Source organism: Mangifera indica, unplaced genomic scaffold (assembly GCF_011075055.1).
Source record: "Mangifera indica cultivar Alphonso unplaced genomic scaffold, CATAS_Mindica_2.1 Un_0007, whole genome shotgun sequence".
NCBI lineage: Eukaryota > Viridiplantae > Streptophyta > Magnoliopsida > Sapindales > Anacardiaceae > Mangifera > Mangifera indica.
Genome location: NW_025401099.1, coordinates 223,283 through 237,743, shown reverse-complemented (window position 1 = coordinate 237,743; position 14,461 = coordinate 223,283). Strand labels below are relative to the sequence as shown.

Here is a 14,461-nt window from a genome sequence, read left to right as displayed (position 1 = left end):
TTATGTTTTGCTACGAGTTACGGTGATCAGGGTGTTTATGGGTGTCTTTAGAGTGGTCTTGGTGAAAATGAGTATTTAGGGGAGTCTTAGAATGATTCTGGGTAATTAGGTTGGTAAACTGCCACTAGAAATGATGTGGTTTCATAGGTTGCAGTAGGAGGGATGCTAGTTCCAGTAAGAGTGAGACGATCATCCTATCTTTATAAGAAAGATGGCATACACTAGTGTGGGCAAGGTAGTTTAGTACTACATGTGGTGGTTATATTAAGGTACATGTAGCTTGGGTCAGAGGAGGAATGGTCGTTCCCTAATATGGAGTGGTCGTCCCTTACAATAGATGGAACAGTTATTCCACTATCTGGAATGACTGTCCCCATATTAAGGGGCACGCTTGTGCCTATTAAGGAATAATCGTGCCTCACCAAAGGTTGTCACTAGCACTGAGGGCCTAGGAAATGATGTTTTGCCCTCTGTGCATGGTTAAGGGATGTAAGAAAGTCTAAGACATCCATTCCGACTGGGTTAAGAAAAAGAGGCATCTAGGACGTCCATTGCAAGGATATACAAACTATAAGAGGCGTTTAGGATATGCGTTTCATTGACATACGAATTGTAAGAGATGTTTGAGACTTCCTACCTGGGAGCATTTCGAGCAATGAGTTCTTGATAGCAAGAGGAATCTAGGATGCCAACTTAACAAGCGTCCGAGGTGCTAGATGATATAAACGGTAAGAGGCATCTAGGACGCCTACTTGACAAGTGTTTAGGATGCTAAATTATGTAAACACAAAGACAAGTTGCCAAGGGGTATTCCAATTAATTGTGTGCTTACTGGGTGTATTGTCACTCTTGTGTTTCTTGTGTTGTTGCTGTAGGTAGGGGCATGAGGGTGAGGCAGGGGGGGGGGGGGGTTAGCAGATCAACTCATTGGCGGCTCGACCACCATAGTTGGCACTTCATTCATTCAGTTAATTTGTTTTGGCATTGTTTTACACATTATATTATGAGTTTCAGTTGGGTATTTGGTATTTTGTGGCATTTTTGAAGAATAATTTTATTTTAATAAATTTATTGAGGTATTTCATGAAATCGTTTCTTTAAATACATGTTTGATAATCTTTATGGCTTATATGACACGTTATCCTAATAAATTACTCTTAGGGGTGTGATCTAGAGATAAAGTGTTACACTAATTTTGTTTTTTTTAAATAGGTAAAACGCGAAGAGAGTTTGAGACTTGAGATAAGAGGATTCTGATTTGAATTGAATGAAATGGGTTCCATCCTTGAATGAATCTAAGCTTTTCTTATTCCTAAAAATTGGTTTTCCTTGGTAAGTTTTGTTAAATATATATACAACAACCATTTTGATAAGGTAAAATAGTTCGGTAAATACAGTGAGTTTAGTTTCATAAGATAAAATTACGTGTAAATTTAATGGATGATCAAAGCAACTATTTAAAATTAATTATTTTTCCCAATTAAATTCTAATTAATTTTTGGTGAAAGTGATTAAATTATTTATCTTTGAGGGATTATCAGACCTCAAACGTAATGCTTTACGTGACTATTTGTTTGATTTCAATTAGTATGCTATATTTTTTGTAAATTATATTTCATGATTATGTTAATACTTGCCAAATAAATTTTTTCAACCAAAGTAATAATTGTTAAAGTAACATCTTACTTAGTTACCACATATTTCCCTCTCACAAAAACACAAGAGTGGATGGTTTTTATTTTTTTGAGGGTGGATGAATCTTAGGTCTATTTAACAAGTAAACATTTAATTTCTAAAGCAAAATTATTTGTACTTAAAAAAAAATTGATTATAAAAATTAATTTTAGTACCTTATTATTCTTTTTTAATGGGAAAATGTGGCACCAAAAAATTGTAATTGATTTGAGGGATTAAATTCAATTTAATTGTTGCACATAAGTTTTTATAACTATTTTTTTTATTAATAATAGAGTAATTAATTATGATTTCTGTATTTTCGTGTAGGGAAATTATAAAAAATGACCAAAATACCCCCCCATTAAGCAAAAATACCCAAATTCCTAAGCAAAAATGCCCATAGCTTTTTCTAAAATGCCAAAATTATCCTTCCTCTCATCTCATTTATATAAACTCTCTCACTCTCACTCTTACTCTCATTACATATATTTCTTATATCACTTAAATACTTACTTTCACTCTCATTTTTATTTAATATCAATTACTACGGGTTCGTTCGGAAAGAAGAAATTCATATTTCTGAATTCGAATAAAAAAAATCAATTCATGAAAACTATATTGAAAATAACATATTATGAATAAATAGATATATTGAAATACCCTAAAATATAAATAATAAAAAAATTACTCGAAAATCTAAAAAAACATATCTGAATTTTGAAAACTACACGTTCAAATAGCTTATGAACGAGAAAACCAAAAAATTGATCAAAAATTTCATAATTACATCGTAAAACATGTCTAAAAAAGCACATTATAATTACAAATATCAAATTTGAAAATTACATATAAAAAAAGTCTAGCCCAGTCACAAACAAACTCAAAATCATAAAAACCGAAAATCCTAAATTTGATAAAATAAAAAAATTGCATAATACACATTGAAATAGTTTTATTTTGGCCTCTAGATTCAGTGCAACCAGCAAAGCTGGTTGTTGTTATAGAGCTCGAAACGAGCTTCGCATTGATATATTACAGGCCCCGTAACTCCTCTCGGATCAAAAGTTATGGTCGTTCAAAGTCTATCTCATATAAACCCTATAGTTTTAAAAAAAGTTAATTTCCCCCCCAACCCACCGTATACACAGCAACAACTCACTGTCATGTGGCAAATTTCAAAAAAGCCCACAGTGGGTTGAAGACTCTCACACAACTCCCTAATATTTTGAAAACACTATTAAACCCCCTAACTCACGTCGATAGTGGGAAACACTGTTCCCACTATCGACTGCCTATCACTTCGAAACGAATTTTTGGCTAAAAATTCATCGTTTCGGCCTCCAATTTCAACACAAATCAAATCTACATAGACTATAACACAAAACCCCTTAACCAATTCAACGAAAACAACCAAGAATCAAAACATTTCAAGCATTGCTCAAAATCGAAACCCTAAACCCTAAATCGCAAAATCTCACTCAAATCTCAATAATATGAACAATAATTTGATTCAAACAAGATGACGGAAGATATTCTAATGTGCTGTGCCATTTTAGGTTGCCGGAAACCATGAAAATCGTCAGAAATCCGGCCGACAGTGCGATGATAGTGGAACAAGGGAAAATTTTGAATTTTCCCCTGTTTTTGAACAGTGATTTCACAGTGGAAACTGGGGAAATTTGCTGGGTTTATATATGGGCAGTTTCGATATTTCACAAAAGTTGGGCATTTTTGCTTTAATCTGATTTTTTTGGGCAATTTCACTTAAACCCCCTTACTTTTGCCTATATTTTTATAATTTCCCTTTCTTGTATTGGGCATAGCAATGATTAAGAGATACGTGGAGTTTACATGTTTTGAGAAGTTTACATGCTGCCCACTTGGTTTTCATGACATGCATATGATTAATTAAGAGTGATACATGTTAGAGGTTGTTAATACATGTTAAAAGTTGTTAGAAGTGAAACAACTGCATTGTATTTAATGTGAAGTACATCTTTTGATTAGCTCAACTATTTTATATTAGGTGTGTTATTTGGATGACATAATCATATAGATATTTCAATAATTTGAACCTCTTATTTTATGGGGGACATGTTGCTATAATTGAATGGTTAAGATTTCATCTTATTTGAAAAAGTAAGAGCTCACACATTCATTTAAGTGGCATTAGTTATTGGGATGTTAGTAAAGTAAAATTAATAGAATATTAAAATTTTTATAAAAAAATTATGAATTTTAATCTTTGTCATGATTATGAAATCTTCTTTAAAAAAAATACTTGTTTGACCTATAAAAGTAAACGAAGAGGATGATAATTAAGGAATCAGGTAGAAAATGCTTAAGCTTCCCAAACTTGTTTTTAAGAATTCTATAAGATCACAGTAGGCAGCAGCATTAAAAAATTTAGTATAGAGAGTTGGGTCCTAATACATAACTCCTCAATTACACATATACAAAAATGCCCAAACATCACAACCAAAGTGATGAAATAGAAGAATTGACTTTACATTTGGTTATCTATATGCATACATATATAATTAATTATTTGGAATTGAAGAAGAAAAAATATTAAAGTTAGATATTGTCTTCAGCAAAAACATTAAGTATGAAATCACGAAACCGCTTTGAATACTGCCTTGGATCAACAGCTGAAATAGAAGTGGGATCATAATGGAAAGATTTATATGCATGCTCCAGCTTCTTGGTAATGTCATAATCTTGAAGTATGTCTATGATTCCAAAGAACATTATAACTTCGTAATATTCTCCAGTTGGTTCTCCTATCAGCTGCAATTCGCATTCATTTCTTCTCACTGTTCTTTCAACCAGAGCTGGCATGTTCAAACCCAACCTAATTCTTCCCAACCACCAATACTTAATTAGTAAAGTTGATATATTTGATTGAATTGTGATTTACATACAAAGACATTAATTACCTAGCTGGTTGATCCATGTCTTCTCTACATAGTCGAGGAATATTTGAATCACTACTTTCAGAATCTACTGCAACAAATTATCAAATTATATATCTAACTGATACATATATATAATTTTATAAATAAAATAAAATATATCAAAATGATCACCTGCAGGAGTTGGAGCTCCAGAAGGAATCAATTCCCCATTTGCAGTATGTCTAAAGTGAAGACCCACTAGAAGACTATAGTCCATAATTCTCTCTTGCTCCAGAAGCTCGCAATCTCTATCAATTTGTCTGAGGAAATTCATAGATAACATAAAACCAAATATAATTAAATAAACCAAATATAATTTATTTAATGAAGAAGAAAATGATGAAGGTTATTGACCTGCAGAATTCTTGAAACCAAGACTTGTGTAGCCTAAATATGAAATTAAGATCAAGGTCTTTTAGAATAGTGTTTTCATCAATATCTGTTTCGGGCTTGTCTGTTATGCGACCAAGGGAAGATCCTTTCAAGTCATACCGTCTATGAATGGTATATTCTGAACAAAACAGATTCCCCATAATGATAAAGCGTACCTGCAAAATTTTAAACAGTTTGTTAAATTAACAAGTACAAACAAGCAATAATAACTTTATTAGCATATAATTTACCTTCCTCTGAATTGGACCAGTTAACTTTACAGAATGTAGACCATAAAATTTGGTGACGAGAGTGCTCTCAAAGGATCGAAAATGATTGTAGTAGGCTGGAAGCATTCTTAAAAAAACCTGTAACATGAGAACGTAGAACAAACTTTTTTATTTTATAAAAGAGATTGATTTTGGGTTAAATTGCAAAAGAAAGTTGAAAAAATTGATGATTATCTCACTTTAAGTTCAGACTTCTTAATTGTCTTGATCATGTAGCGATCATCATTGGTCAAGTAAAAAAAGCTACCACTTTTACCAGGAGATGAAAGCTCCCTTAGGGCATCGTTTCCACAAATAGATATCATGTAATCAGCTGGGTCCACCTTGAACAGTTTTCTCAAAGTCCTGGAAACCCCAAATGTTGATTATCATCACCAATACCATCAATTATATATGCTTAATTTATTCTTTCTAAGTCTTTACCTGAACACTAATGGGCAGTAATCTTTCCATTTAAATTCACAGGATTGATGCGGTGGAGTGTGTTTAGTTCCCTCTGGTGGAAATTTTGTCCATACCTTTTCCTTAGGATCGAAAGCTGAGGCCTTTAGATCGAAGGATGCTGCTGGCGCAGGCCTTCCAACTGAATGTCTATCATATCACCAAAATTAAAGCAGTTGATGCTTTTAAATGTAAAAGATTTAGGATATCATTTATAAAAGATGAGAGGATTCATTAAAAAAAGTACGAACCTTATTCCAAGCTGCAAATTAAGCATAAGCTCATAATTTTTATGGCCTTTACTTATTGTTTCTCCTTGTCTTTTTCCAGGCCTTGGCAATCTTATTGGCTCCAAAGCAGCAGCAGCATTAGCATTATTCTTAAGATGATCATTTTGATAATTAACATACAAATCCCCATCTGAAACCCTCCCGGGAAAGATGTTTTTATCATCGCCATCCCACAGTTGCATTCTATCTAGTGGCCTCTCCAAGCCCACACTTACCCTCCCATCAACTGAAAGCCTCCTTGGCTTATCATGATCCCCTTTTGAAGAAAGCCATACTGCCAATTTCTTTTGAGATGGCATCACTGAAAGTTTTTCTCCAGATGAAACTTTGCAATCCGATAAATCCACATTATAAATATTCTGAGGATCCCATTCTAGATTTCTCTCTAACCCGGATTCCGAAGGAAAATAATTCCCATTTTGCTCATTAGGATCCCTACTCCAATTCCCCACATAAAAACTCTCATCAGGCCATTTAAAGGTCCCATTTCCTTTCGGTACACCATCTTCCCAAAAACCATCATATACATTCCCATTAGTCCATACAAATATCCCTTTCCCGCAAATAACTGCTTGTTTCCATTCACCAACGTAGAAATTACCATTCTTCCAATGGTATTTCCCTTGCCCTTCTTGAACTCCACATCGCCATTCACCATCATACGAATCCCCATTGGCATAACGTTTTACTCCATGACCATGTTTCATGTTCATCACCCATTGCCCTTTATAAGTATCTCCATTTGATCCAGTACATGTACCATTTCCATCCATAAAACCCATTTTAAATTCTCCCTCATAAGTCGCTCCTGATGGCCAACTAAACCTTCCTTTACCCATTGTTTTTCCTTTATACCATTCTCCTTCATACATGCACCCGTCCACCCACAAATATTTTCCTTGTCCATGAGGAAAATTATCGTACCATTGCCCGATATAGTAGTCTCCATTTGATAAAATCTTTTCAACATTGGACGTCTCTGCAAATTTTTCCGTACACTCTTGATCGTTTTCATCGTCGGCATGGGCTACGGATGTCGTCCCAAAGATGCTGTTAGCGCGCTTTCTCGCCGCCTGTGTTTTTCGTATCGTGGCCTCCCATGCCTTCGCCATGCTGCTGTATTGCTCTTTGCTCATTGTGCGAAATTTTGCTATCGATTTTAACATGCCATATCAAGATCCAATCATTTTGGCAGTATCATATTCTAAATAAATGAGAGGACGGGACAGGACAATTAGAATAACGAGAAGAAAATATGACTTGAATAATGCAATTACTCCACTTATGAAATTGGTTTATTAGGGAAAATATTATTAACCAGATAGAAAATGTTTAAAAAATGCAGTGCAGCAACCCGTAACCATGAGACGAAACGATACAATACGAAGAATTCAATGTTTCTCTCTCTATGTCTTTTCTGTTTCTGTGAAAAAAGCGAAAAGAGCGTCAAAAACTAAACCAACATTAAAGGTCGAGTCAAATTTTTGAAACGCTATTTTGAGTTGTAAGAGGATTATGCTATTTTTACTTTGCAAGGATGAATATTTCACAGATTAATCACGACGGGATCGGGACATGTGTCAATAGTTTGTTGATTTTAATTTCTTAATGCTTTCATCTCAAAAAACACATATGTAACAGATAAAACCCTAAATAATCACCCATGAACTAATTTTTGATAAAATTTTCAATTATAGATAAATGTAAGATAATTATTTTTATAATAATATTAAATATATATAAACTAACAGCTTTATCTCTACCTACAGTTTTTAACCTTTAAAAAGTAATATTTTCCCCTATCACAAACTTAGGATTTCCATATTTTACCAACTTCAACCACCCCCCAAAACTTTTAAAAACAATAGTTTCACCTCTCTTTTAAACTTTAATTTTCGACATCCTCTCCTTCCATCTTCGACCTTCTCCTTTGCTTGAGAAGACGGGAAACAGTGGCATGACAAAGAGGTTTTCTTGTCGACTTAGGTGAAGGAGGAGGCCAGAGAGGATGTCAAAAGGGATGTTGGAAACTAAAGTTCAAGAAAGGGAAGAAGTTATTGTTTTAAAAAGTTTTGGGAGTTGGCTAAAGTTGGAAAAAGATGGAAACCCTAGGTTCGGGGAGAAAATATTACTTTTCAAAGTTTAAAAACTTTAAACAAGAATAAAGTTGTTAGTTTTCAAAATTTAGGGAAGAAAATATAACAAATTATATATTTATAATATTATTGTTAAATTGACAATTTTATCCTTATAATTGAAAATTTTAACAAAAGTTAATCAGTAAATGGGTGTTTGAAATTTTCATATATTGCAAGTGTATTTTTTAGATTGGACTAAAATTTAGATGAAAAATAGTCCTTTAACATCAATTCAACGTGATTGGCTAAATTGTTGGTCATTTCTTCCATTGATTACTCACCCTGTTATCTTTAAGAGTAGTGGCATAACTTTATTTGCTTAGGCACTTAGAACAAGTTATGTGTTCTCAATTTGCATTATGTTTTAACTCTCTACTTTGATGCAAATTCATGTAACCACAATCAAATTTTTGAAAATTTCAAATTTATCTGGTGGTACCACTTTAGTGAAGATATCTACTAATTACTCTTTTGTCTTACATTATTGAAGTATCATCTCTTTATTAACTTTAGCTTCTCTTAAAAAGTGATACTTGATCATTATATATTTTGTGCAATTGTCGAAACCTAGATTCTTAGCCATTGCAATTTCTGATTTACTATCACATAAAATCTATAACACACATAGGTAAGTCCAAGGGCATTTTAGTCTTTTTATTGACATTTATGTGATTAATTAAATATTTATTTTGGAAATGAGTGAATGGTCATTCATCACAAGGATCGAAGCTTGTTTGTACTTTTAGAGTAGAAAAGTTATTTCATGAATGAGTGCATGAAAAGGGTTAAGTATGGAGGGATGAATGCCCGTGCATACAAGAATGCACAATCGTTCATTCGATTCACCCAATTTGAATTTGAATAAGATACTTTTCCTAACGATTTTTGAGATGTTTTTTAACAAGAATGATCGTTCATGAATGGTGAACAACCGTTTATCTTATTTTAGTTACAGAATAAAAAGAGGCGCAAGGGCTGACTTATGTTATTGTACACACAAAGTTTTCAAAGCTGTAAAATAGAGAGAAAGGAGAGAAAGTTGAAAGCCTTGAATGCCAAAGAGGGAATGAGAGTCACCAAAATTCTTTAAGCTATGCAAAAACTAAGTGATCTTCGAAAGAAAGGTAAGTAGTTGGCCTCTCCCTTTCCTAATTAGTTTATACTTGTTTGGTTGCTATGAATTTAATGGTTTACCAAGTAAACCATATGAGTATATAATGATGATGATATATCTAAATTATAGATGATGAATGGACAAGAATAATATTGGAAATTGTATGTTAACTTGAGATGCCTAATCATATGCTAACATGAGAGGATATTTAATGAAATAATGGCATGATATGATTTTGTTGGCATGTTTTAAATATATGAGACTGAGAAATGAATTAGGGTTAAACTATGATGATTAGCATGTTTTGGGAATGTTGGAATTGTTGTGATTTAGTCAAAATTCATAGAGACTAGTAAGGCATAACATTTCCAAACATCAACAAATGCCTATGCATGCAAGCATGAACACTTCTTCATCCCTAGGAAGGAGAAACATCCACATTCATGTGAAACATGTTTGTTTTATGGTTAAGGCATGAATAGTCATTTAGTATAGGATGAACGTTTATTCATGGCACTATAAGATGAATGATGAATTTAAGAGAGAAACGATTGTCATATTAAAGTAAGGATTAATGATAATGCTCAAGCATTATTACGTCATTAGTCAACAGAAAGGTGAACGCCTATTCACAACAAGATTCATGTTTATTCATGAACTTAATAAGACGAACAATGGGCAAGGGCTAGTGACACCTATTCATATAGTACAAAAATACTATTTTACCCTTATCATGTGTGCTCGATTGTATAAACAACAACATAGATCTTGATTGAGGGAAATTCAAATAAAAAATAGATAAAATTAAGAAAAGTGGTGTATACCAAAATAACCATCAATTGTGTGCACAAGTGCTAATATATGTGAAAGCAATAAAGCGACACAAAAGATAAATACCTATAGGAGACATGTTAACTTAAAACTTTACTTAACCACATAGTGGATAAATGGCATGATTAACACTTAATGACCAAAGTGCGCGAAAAGGTGTAAACACACTTAAATAAAACATTCATATCATAAATACTCAATCATTGATAATATAAATGATCAATGTTGAATTATCCACAAGTACAAATATGTCTAAAATCCACAATACACATGAATAGTATATAACATAAACTCTATTAATACACCATAAATAGTCAAATGATAAAATGACTAAAATACTGCTCTCATCATGCAACATTCTTAGTTGACCAACTGGCCTCCCTATAGCCTTACTACTCAACATGCCTACTCACAAAACCAAAACAAAGAACATGTGAGTGAAAACACTCAATAAGTGGGTGACATCTCTATTAGGGTTATGCCTTAGAGCCAATCAGTTTGGACTTGTGTATAATGTACTTTATTTATTTATTAATAAAAAGGTCTCTATTATTAATTCATATTAATGTATACATAATATGTTTATAAGAATAATATGCCTTTAAAAAAGTAGAATCGTGATGAGGGAGTCAAAAGTACTAATCATGGGAATCCTATGAATGCAATAAATGACCATTATAGAAATATCCATAATCTTGACATTACTTTGACCAAAAGCACAAGTAATTGAGATAGAATCATTATAGTGTTGAACAACCTTATCGAAAGATGACGACAGTTCTTTCATGTCAAAACTATTAGCTTATAGTTTGATGTAACATATAGGTGCACGTTATAGATGTGTTCATTAGACTGACCTGACTTGAGGATATCTAGATAAATGGTTACTCTAATGTCTATTAGACATATTCACTAGCTCATGAGTATATGTGATTCTTAGATTTGAGGTCACCATACCATCTCATCTAAGGATCGATATAAGTTGAAACCACCTAAAGTGCCACTATAATTAGGGTAACCATAAAGGTGGTGATTGACCATGTCAAGATCTATATAGAGGCCATGGTGGACAATAAAGGATTCATTACTTTTAAGCATGGGAGAAGAAATTTCAAATGAGAATACTGAAAAATATCAACGACCATTCAAAACTGCAGTCACAGTAAGATTAGGTTACAAGCCGTTCTGAATTAAATGATCACTGTTGACTAAGTGGTTATGATGCCTTGCTAGAGAGCAATCTTGGTTTATTTCAAGATTCAACCTAAATTTGGATACTATTGGATTGATAAAGAGCTTATAGGTCATATACATATAGGAGTTGATTCAAATTCTAGAGGCATAAAGTTATTTGATGATAATCTTAAGGTGTTTGAATAGGGGTGAAATTGTGAATGGACTAGGCTTGTCCAATAGGATTGAATCAACCTAATTTGACTTTTTCTTTGACCAAGGATGCTCATTCATGATGAGTCATACTAGGATAAAACTTTAGGCTAATTTTATCCAAATCTATGTTTGAAGATCTAGATAAATCATGAATAATATGGGATAAGAAGCAGTGATATATGACCATTCATGCCGTATGAATAACCATTCACAACGTTCTATAAATATATACATGATTTCATAATTTCAAACTTTTTGTCAAAATACAAAGATGAATGCCCATTCATCCAAACACATTCCTATTCACAGAGCCCTAGTAGCCTATTGTAAGTATTTTCAACCTACATTCATCTGTGCTTTATGTGGATAGCAAGATGTCACCTTTTGGTAGGTTGAATAGTGACTTCTTAGCCATATAAAGACTTAAGGAGCCATCAACGCAAGTATTATGTTCTAAACCCACTATAGGTGTTTCACATTTTTATGTATGTTTAACTAAAACGTGATCCAAGTAAGGGAATTTTGGGCTATATGTTTAATTTTTTTTATATCTCTATTACCTTCACTAGATACCGGTGACCCAAAATTTCCCTGCAATGGTATCTGAGCCTACATTTAGGGAACAAACAAAAAATTATACATGTTTGATTGATTGTTGATATATGTTGCTACATGTATGTTTTAATATCAGTCATATATAATCTGTATAATTGATTTGCATTTGTGTTATAGCATATTAGTTGATAATTGTACAACGTAAATTTGGTGTTGGATTGTTGAGTTTTAATTCATAAAATTTTGTTTGTAAAATTTTTTGGTATGTAGGTGTGAGAATTTAGTTGAATGCTAAAGGCTTCACATTGTTACACGAATTTGCCTTTGATATGTATTATTACATATTTCAAGGGTTGCTACAGGTGTAAGATAGGTATTCATGTCATATTGTTTCATCCTAACAAAGGCATGCCATATTCAAGAAAGTTTACTAGTGACTACTTCAAAGTAGAAACTAGAAAACACACTGTGAATGAGCATGCAAGCGGCAACACACTATTGTTCATCAATATAATTTTCCAGTATAACAAGCACAAAATCTCCCTGCCTATGAAACATTTCACAAATGGACGTCTATTCATCTAACATGAATGCCTGTTCATTAGTGAAAATTTTACTCGTTCACATGGATGTTTAGTTCGACATTCATGGCTTTGGAATTTCATCGAATTTTAGATATATGACAATAAACAAGTGACCATAAAGACCTACATGCCTTTTCAAGGTAGAAATTATAGTTTTAATCCTATTTTGAAGAATGAAGACCAAACTATAAATTTCTAGTTCTTTAGGGTTGAATTACAATTATGCAAAATTTGAGAGACTAAAAGATATTCTAACACTTGACTAAATAATTAAATTTAATTTTGATTATAATGAATATATGTATGCATGGTGCCTGGTACACAACAAAAGACCTATGAATGCTTTAAAATTTTGTTTGGGAATGAATAGCTGTAATTAAAATTTTTAAATAAGACTTGCACATTCTGCCTTCCTATTATTCTAGTGTATTTCTTTTCTCATCTAACTCCCCTCAAATGTAACTTTAGGTTTCTAATTTTATCAAATGTAAAATTAGGTTAGTTTTTGTTTTCTTTTATTAGAAAATTTGTAACTAGGAGACAACATTGTACACTTGAAGAATAAAGATGAAGGAAAAGCCATTGAAGACACGAAGAGCAGTACTTAGGTTAACCAGTTAACCCCTCATGGCTCAAGGGGATTGACATTAGATAAGTTGTATATCAACATGTTTATTTTACATTGTAGAATACATGTTTAGGGTTTTATTTCTTTTGCAAAATAACACATCACATGCGAACTAAAATTGGTGAGACACAAATAATAAAAATCCCTCAAATAATATTAACTCAAAGATTAATAATTGGCACCTTTATCCTGTTGGGTTTTCTGATTTTCATATATAGGCAAGGTAACAAAATATAAAACAAAATTTCAAAGAGAAACCTAAAAGCCCTACCAAGAATCATGTTTTAGTGAATAATTACATGAACTTGTTATTTAGCAAACATAGGGTGTTTGAGAATATCATACTTGCGCTCGACAACTCCAAATTCTTTATATGGCTATAAGATCACTATCCAACCCACAATGAGGCAATGTCTTGGTATTCACATGAAGCACAAACTTTGATAGATTAGAACTATTCACTAGAGGCTACTAGGGCTCTGTGAATAGAGCATGTCTGCATTGGGAGTTGTGCATGATGGTTAAGGTTTGTAGAATATGTTTCTAAATTTTGAAATAATGTTCATATATATAGAGAACACTAAGAACAGTCATGTATAAATCATAGGCACAGTCGTTCCTCTTTACTTAACATGAATGGTTATTTATGTCACATGACCACTCGTTCATGGTCAAGTAAAAGTCAAACTAAACTGATTTAATCCTACTAGGTAAACCTAGTTTGTTCTAGAATTCTAACCACCTTATATGCACCAGGATTATCACCAAATAATCCAATGTCTTAAAGTCAAAACCAACACCTATATACTTTTGATCCATAAGCTCTCAACCAAATTAGTAGTATCCAGACATAAACTAAGATTAACCCCTAACAAGGCATGATCCTCCACACTAAGCTATGCATGGTTGGTGTCTGATATAGGTTCATGGTGGAATAGGTAACACCATCCTTAGCATGCTTGAAAATCCATAGAGGAGCACGATTTGACTCTCCTCGTGCCTAAGTTGTGCTTTGTGGAATTTTAGCTATGCGTGGGCAGTACTAAGCCATGCACATTTGTGAAATTTTAGAAGCACAACTAGCTACCCATATACACGTTCAGCTGAGGTAAGGAAAATTTCAATATGGTCTTATTTTGATGAATTGAGACTAAATTGAGATTTTTTTTTATTCTTTGCATTTGAATTACAATTG

General features: G+C 32.8%; 1 protein-coding gene across 1 annotated transcript; it reads right to left on the bottom strand.

Moving 5' to 3' along the window:
• Nucleotides 1-4,254: 4,254 nt before the first annotated feature.
• On the bottom strand, nt 4,255-7,163 carry LOC123205473 (phosphatidylinositol 4-phosphate 5-kinase 4-like). The gene is made up of 8 exons (XM_044622422.1): nt 5,989-7,163; nt 5,720-5,887; nt 5,476-5,641; nt 5,258-5,374; nt 4,989-5,182; nt 4,767-4,894; nt 4,622-4,683; nt 4,255-4,554 (listed from the first exon to the last, which is right to left on the bottom strand). The coding sequence occupies exons 1-8, from the start codon at nt 7,161-7,163 to the stop codon at nt 4,255-4,257; spliced, it is 2,310 nt and encodes a 769-aa protein (XP_044478357.1).
• Nucleotides 7,164-14,461: the final 7,298 nt, after the last annotated feature.

Coding starts and splice junctions, on each gene's coding strand:
- LOC123205473 (XM_044622422.1), bottom strand. CDS start 7,163: ATGAGCAAAGAGCAATACAGCAGCATGGCGAAGGCATGGGAGGCCACG. Junction 5,888..5,988: donor AATTTGCAGCTTGGAATAAG/GTTCGTACTTTT, acceptor GTGATATGATAG/ACATTCAGTTGGAAGGCCTG. Junction 5,375..5,475: donor TTAAGAAGTCTGAACTTAAA/GTGAGATAATCA, acceptor CTCATGTTACAG/GTTTTTTTAAGAATGCTTCC.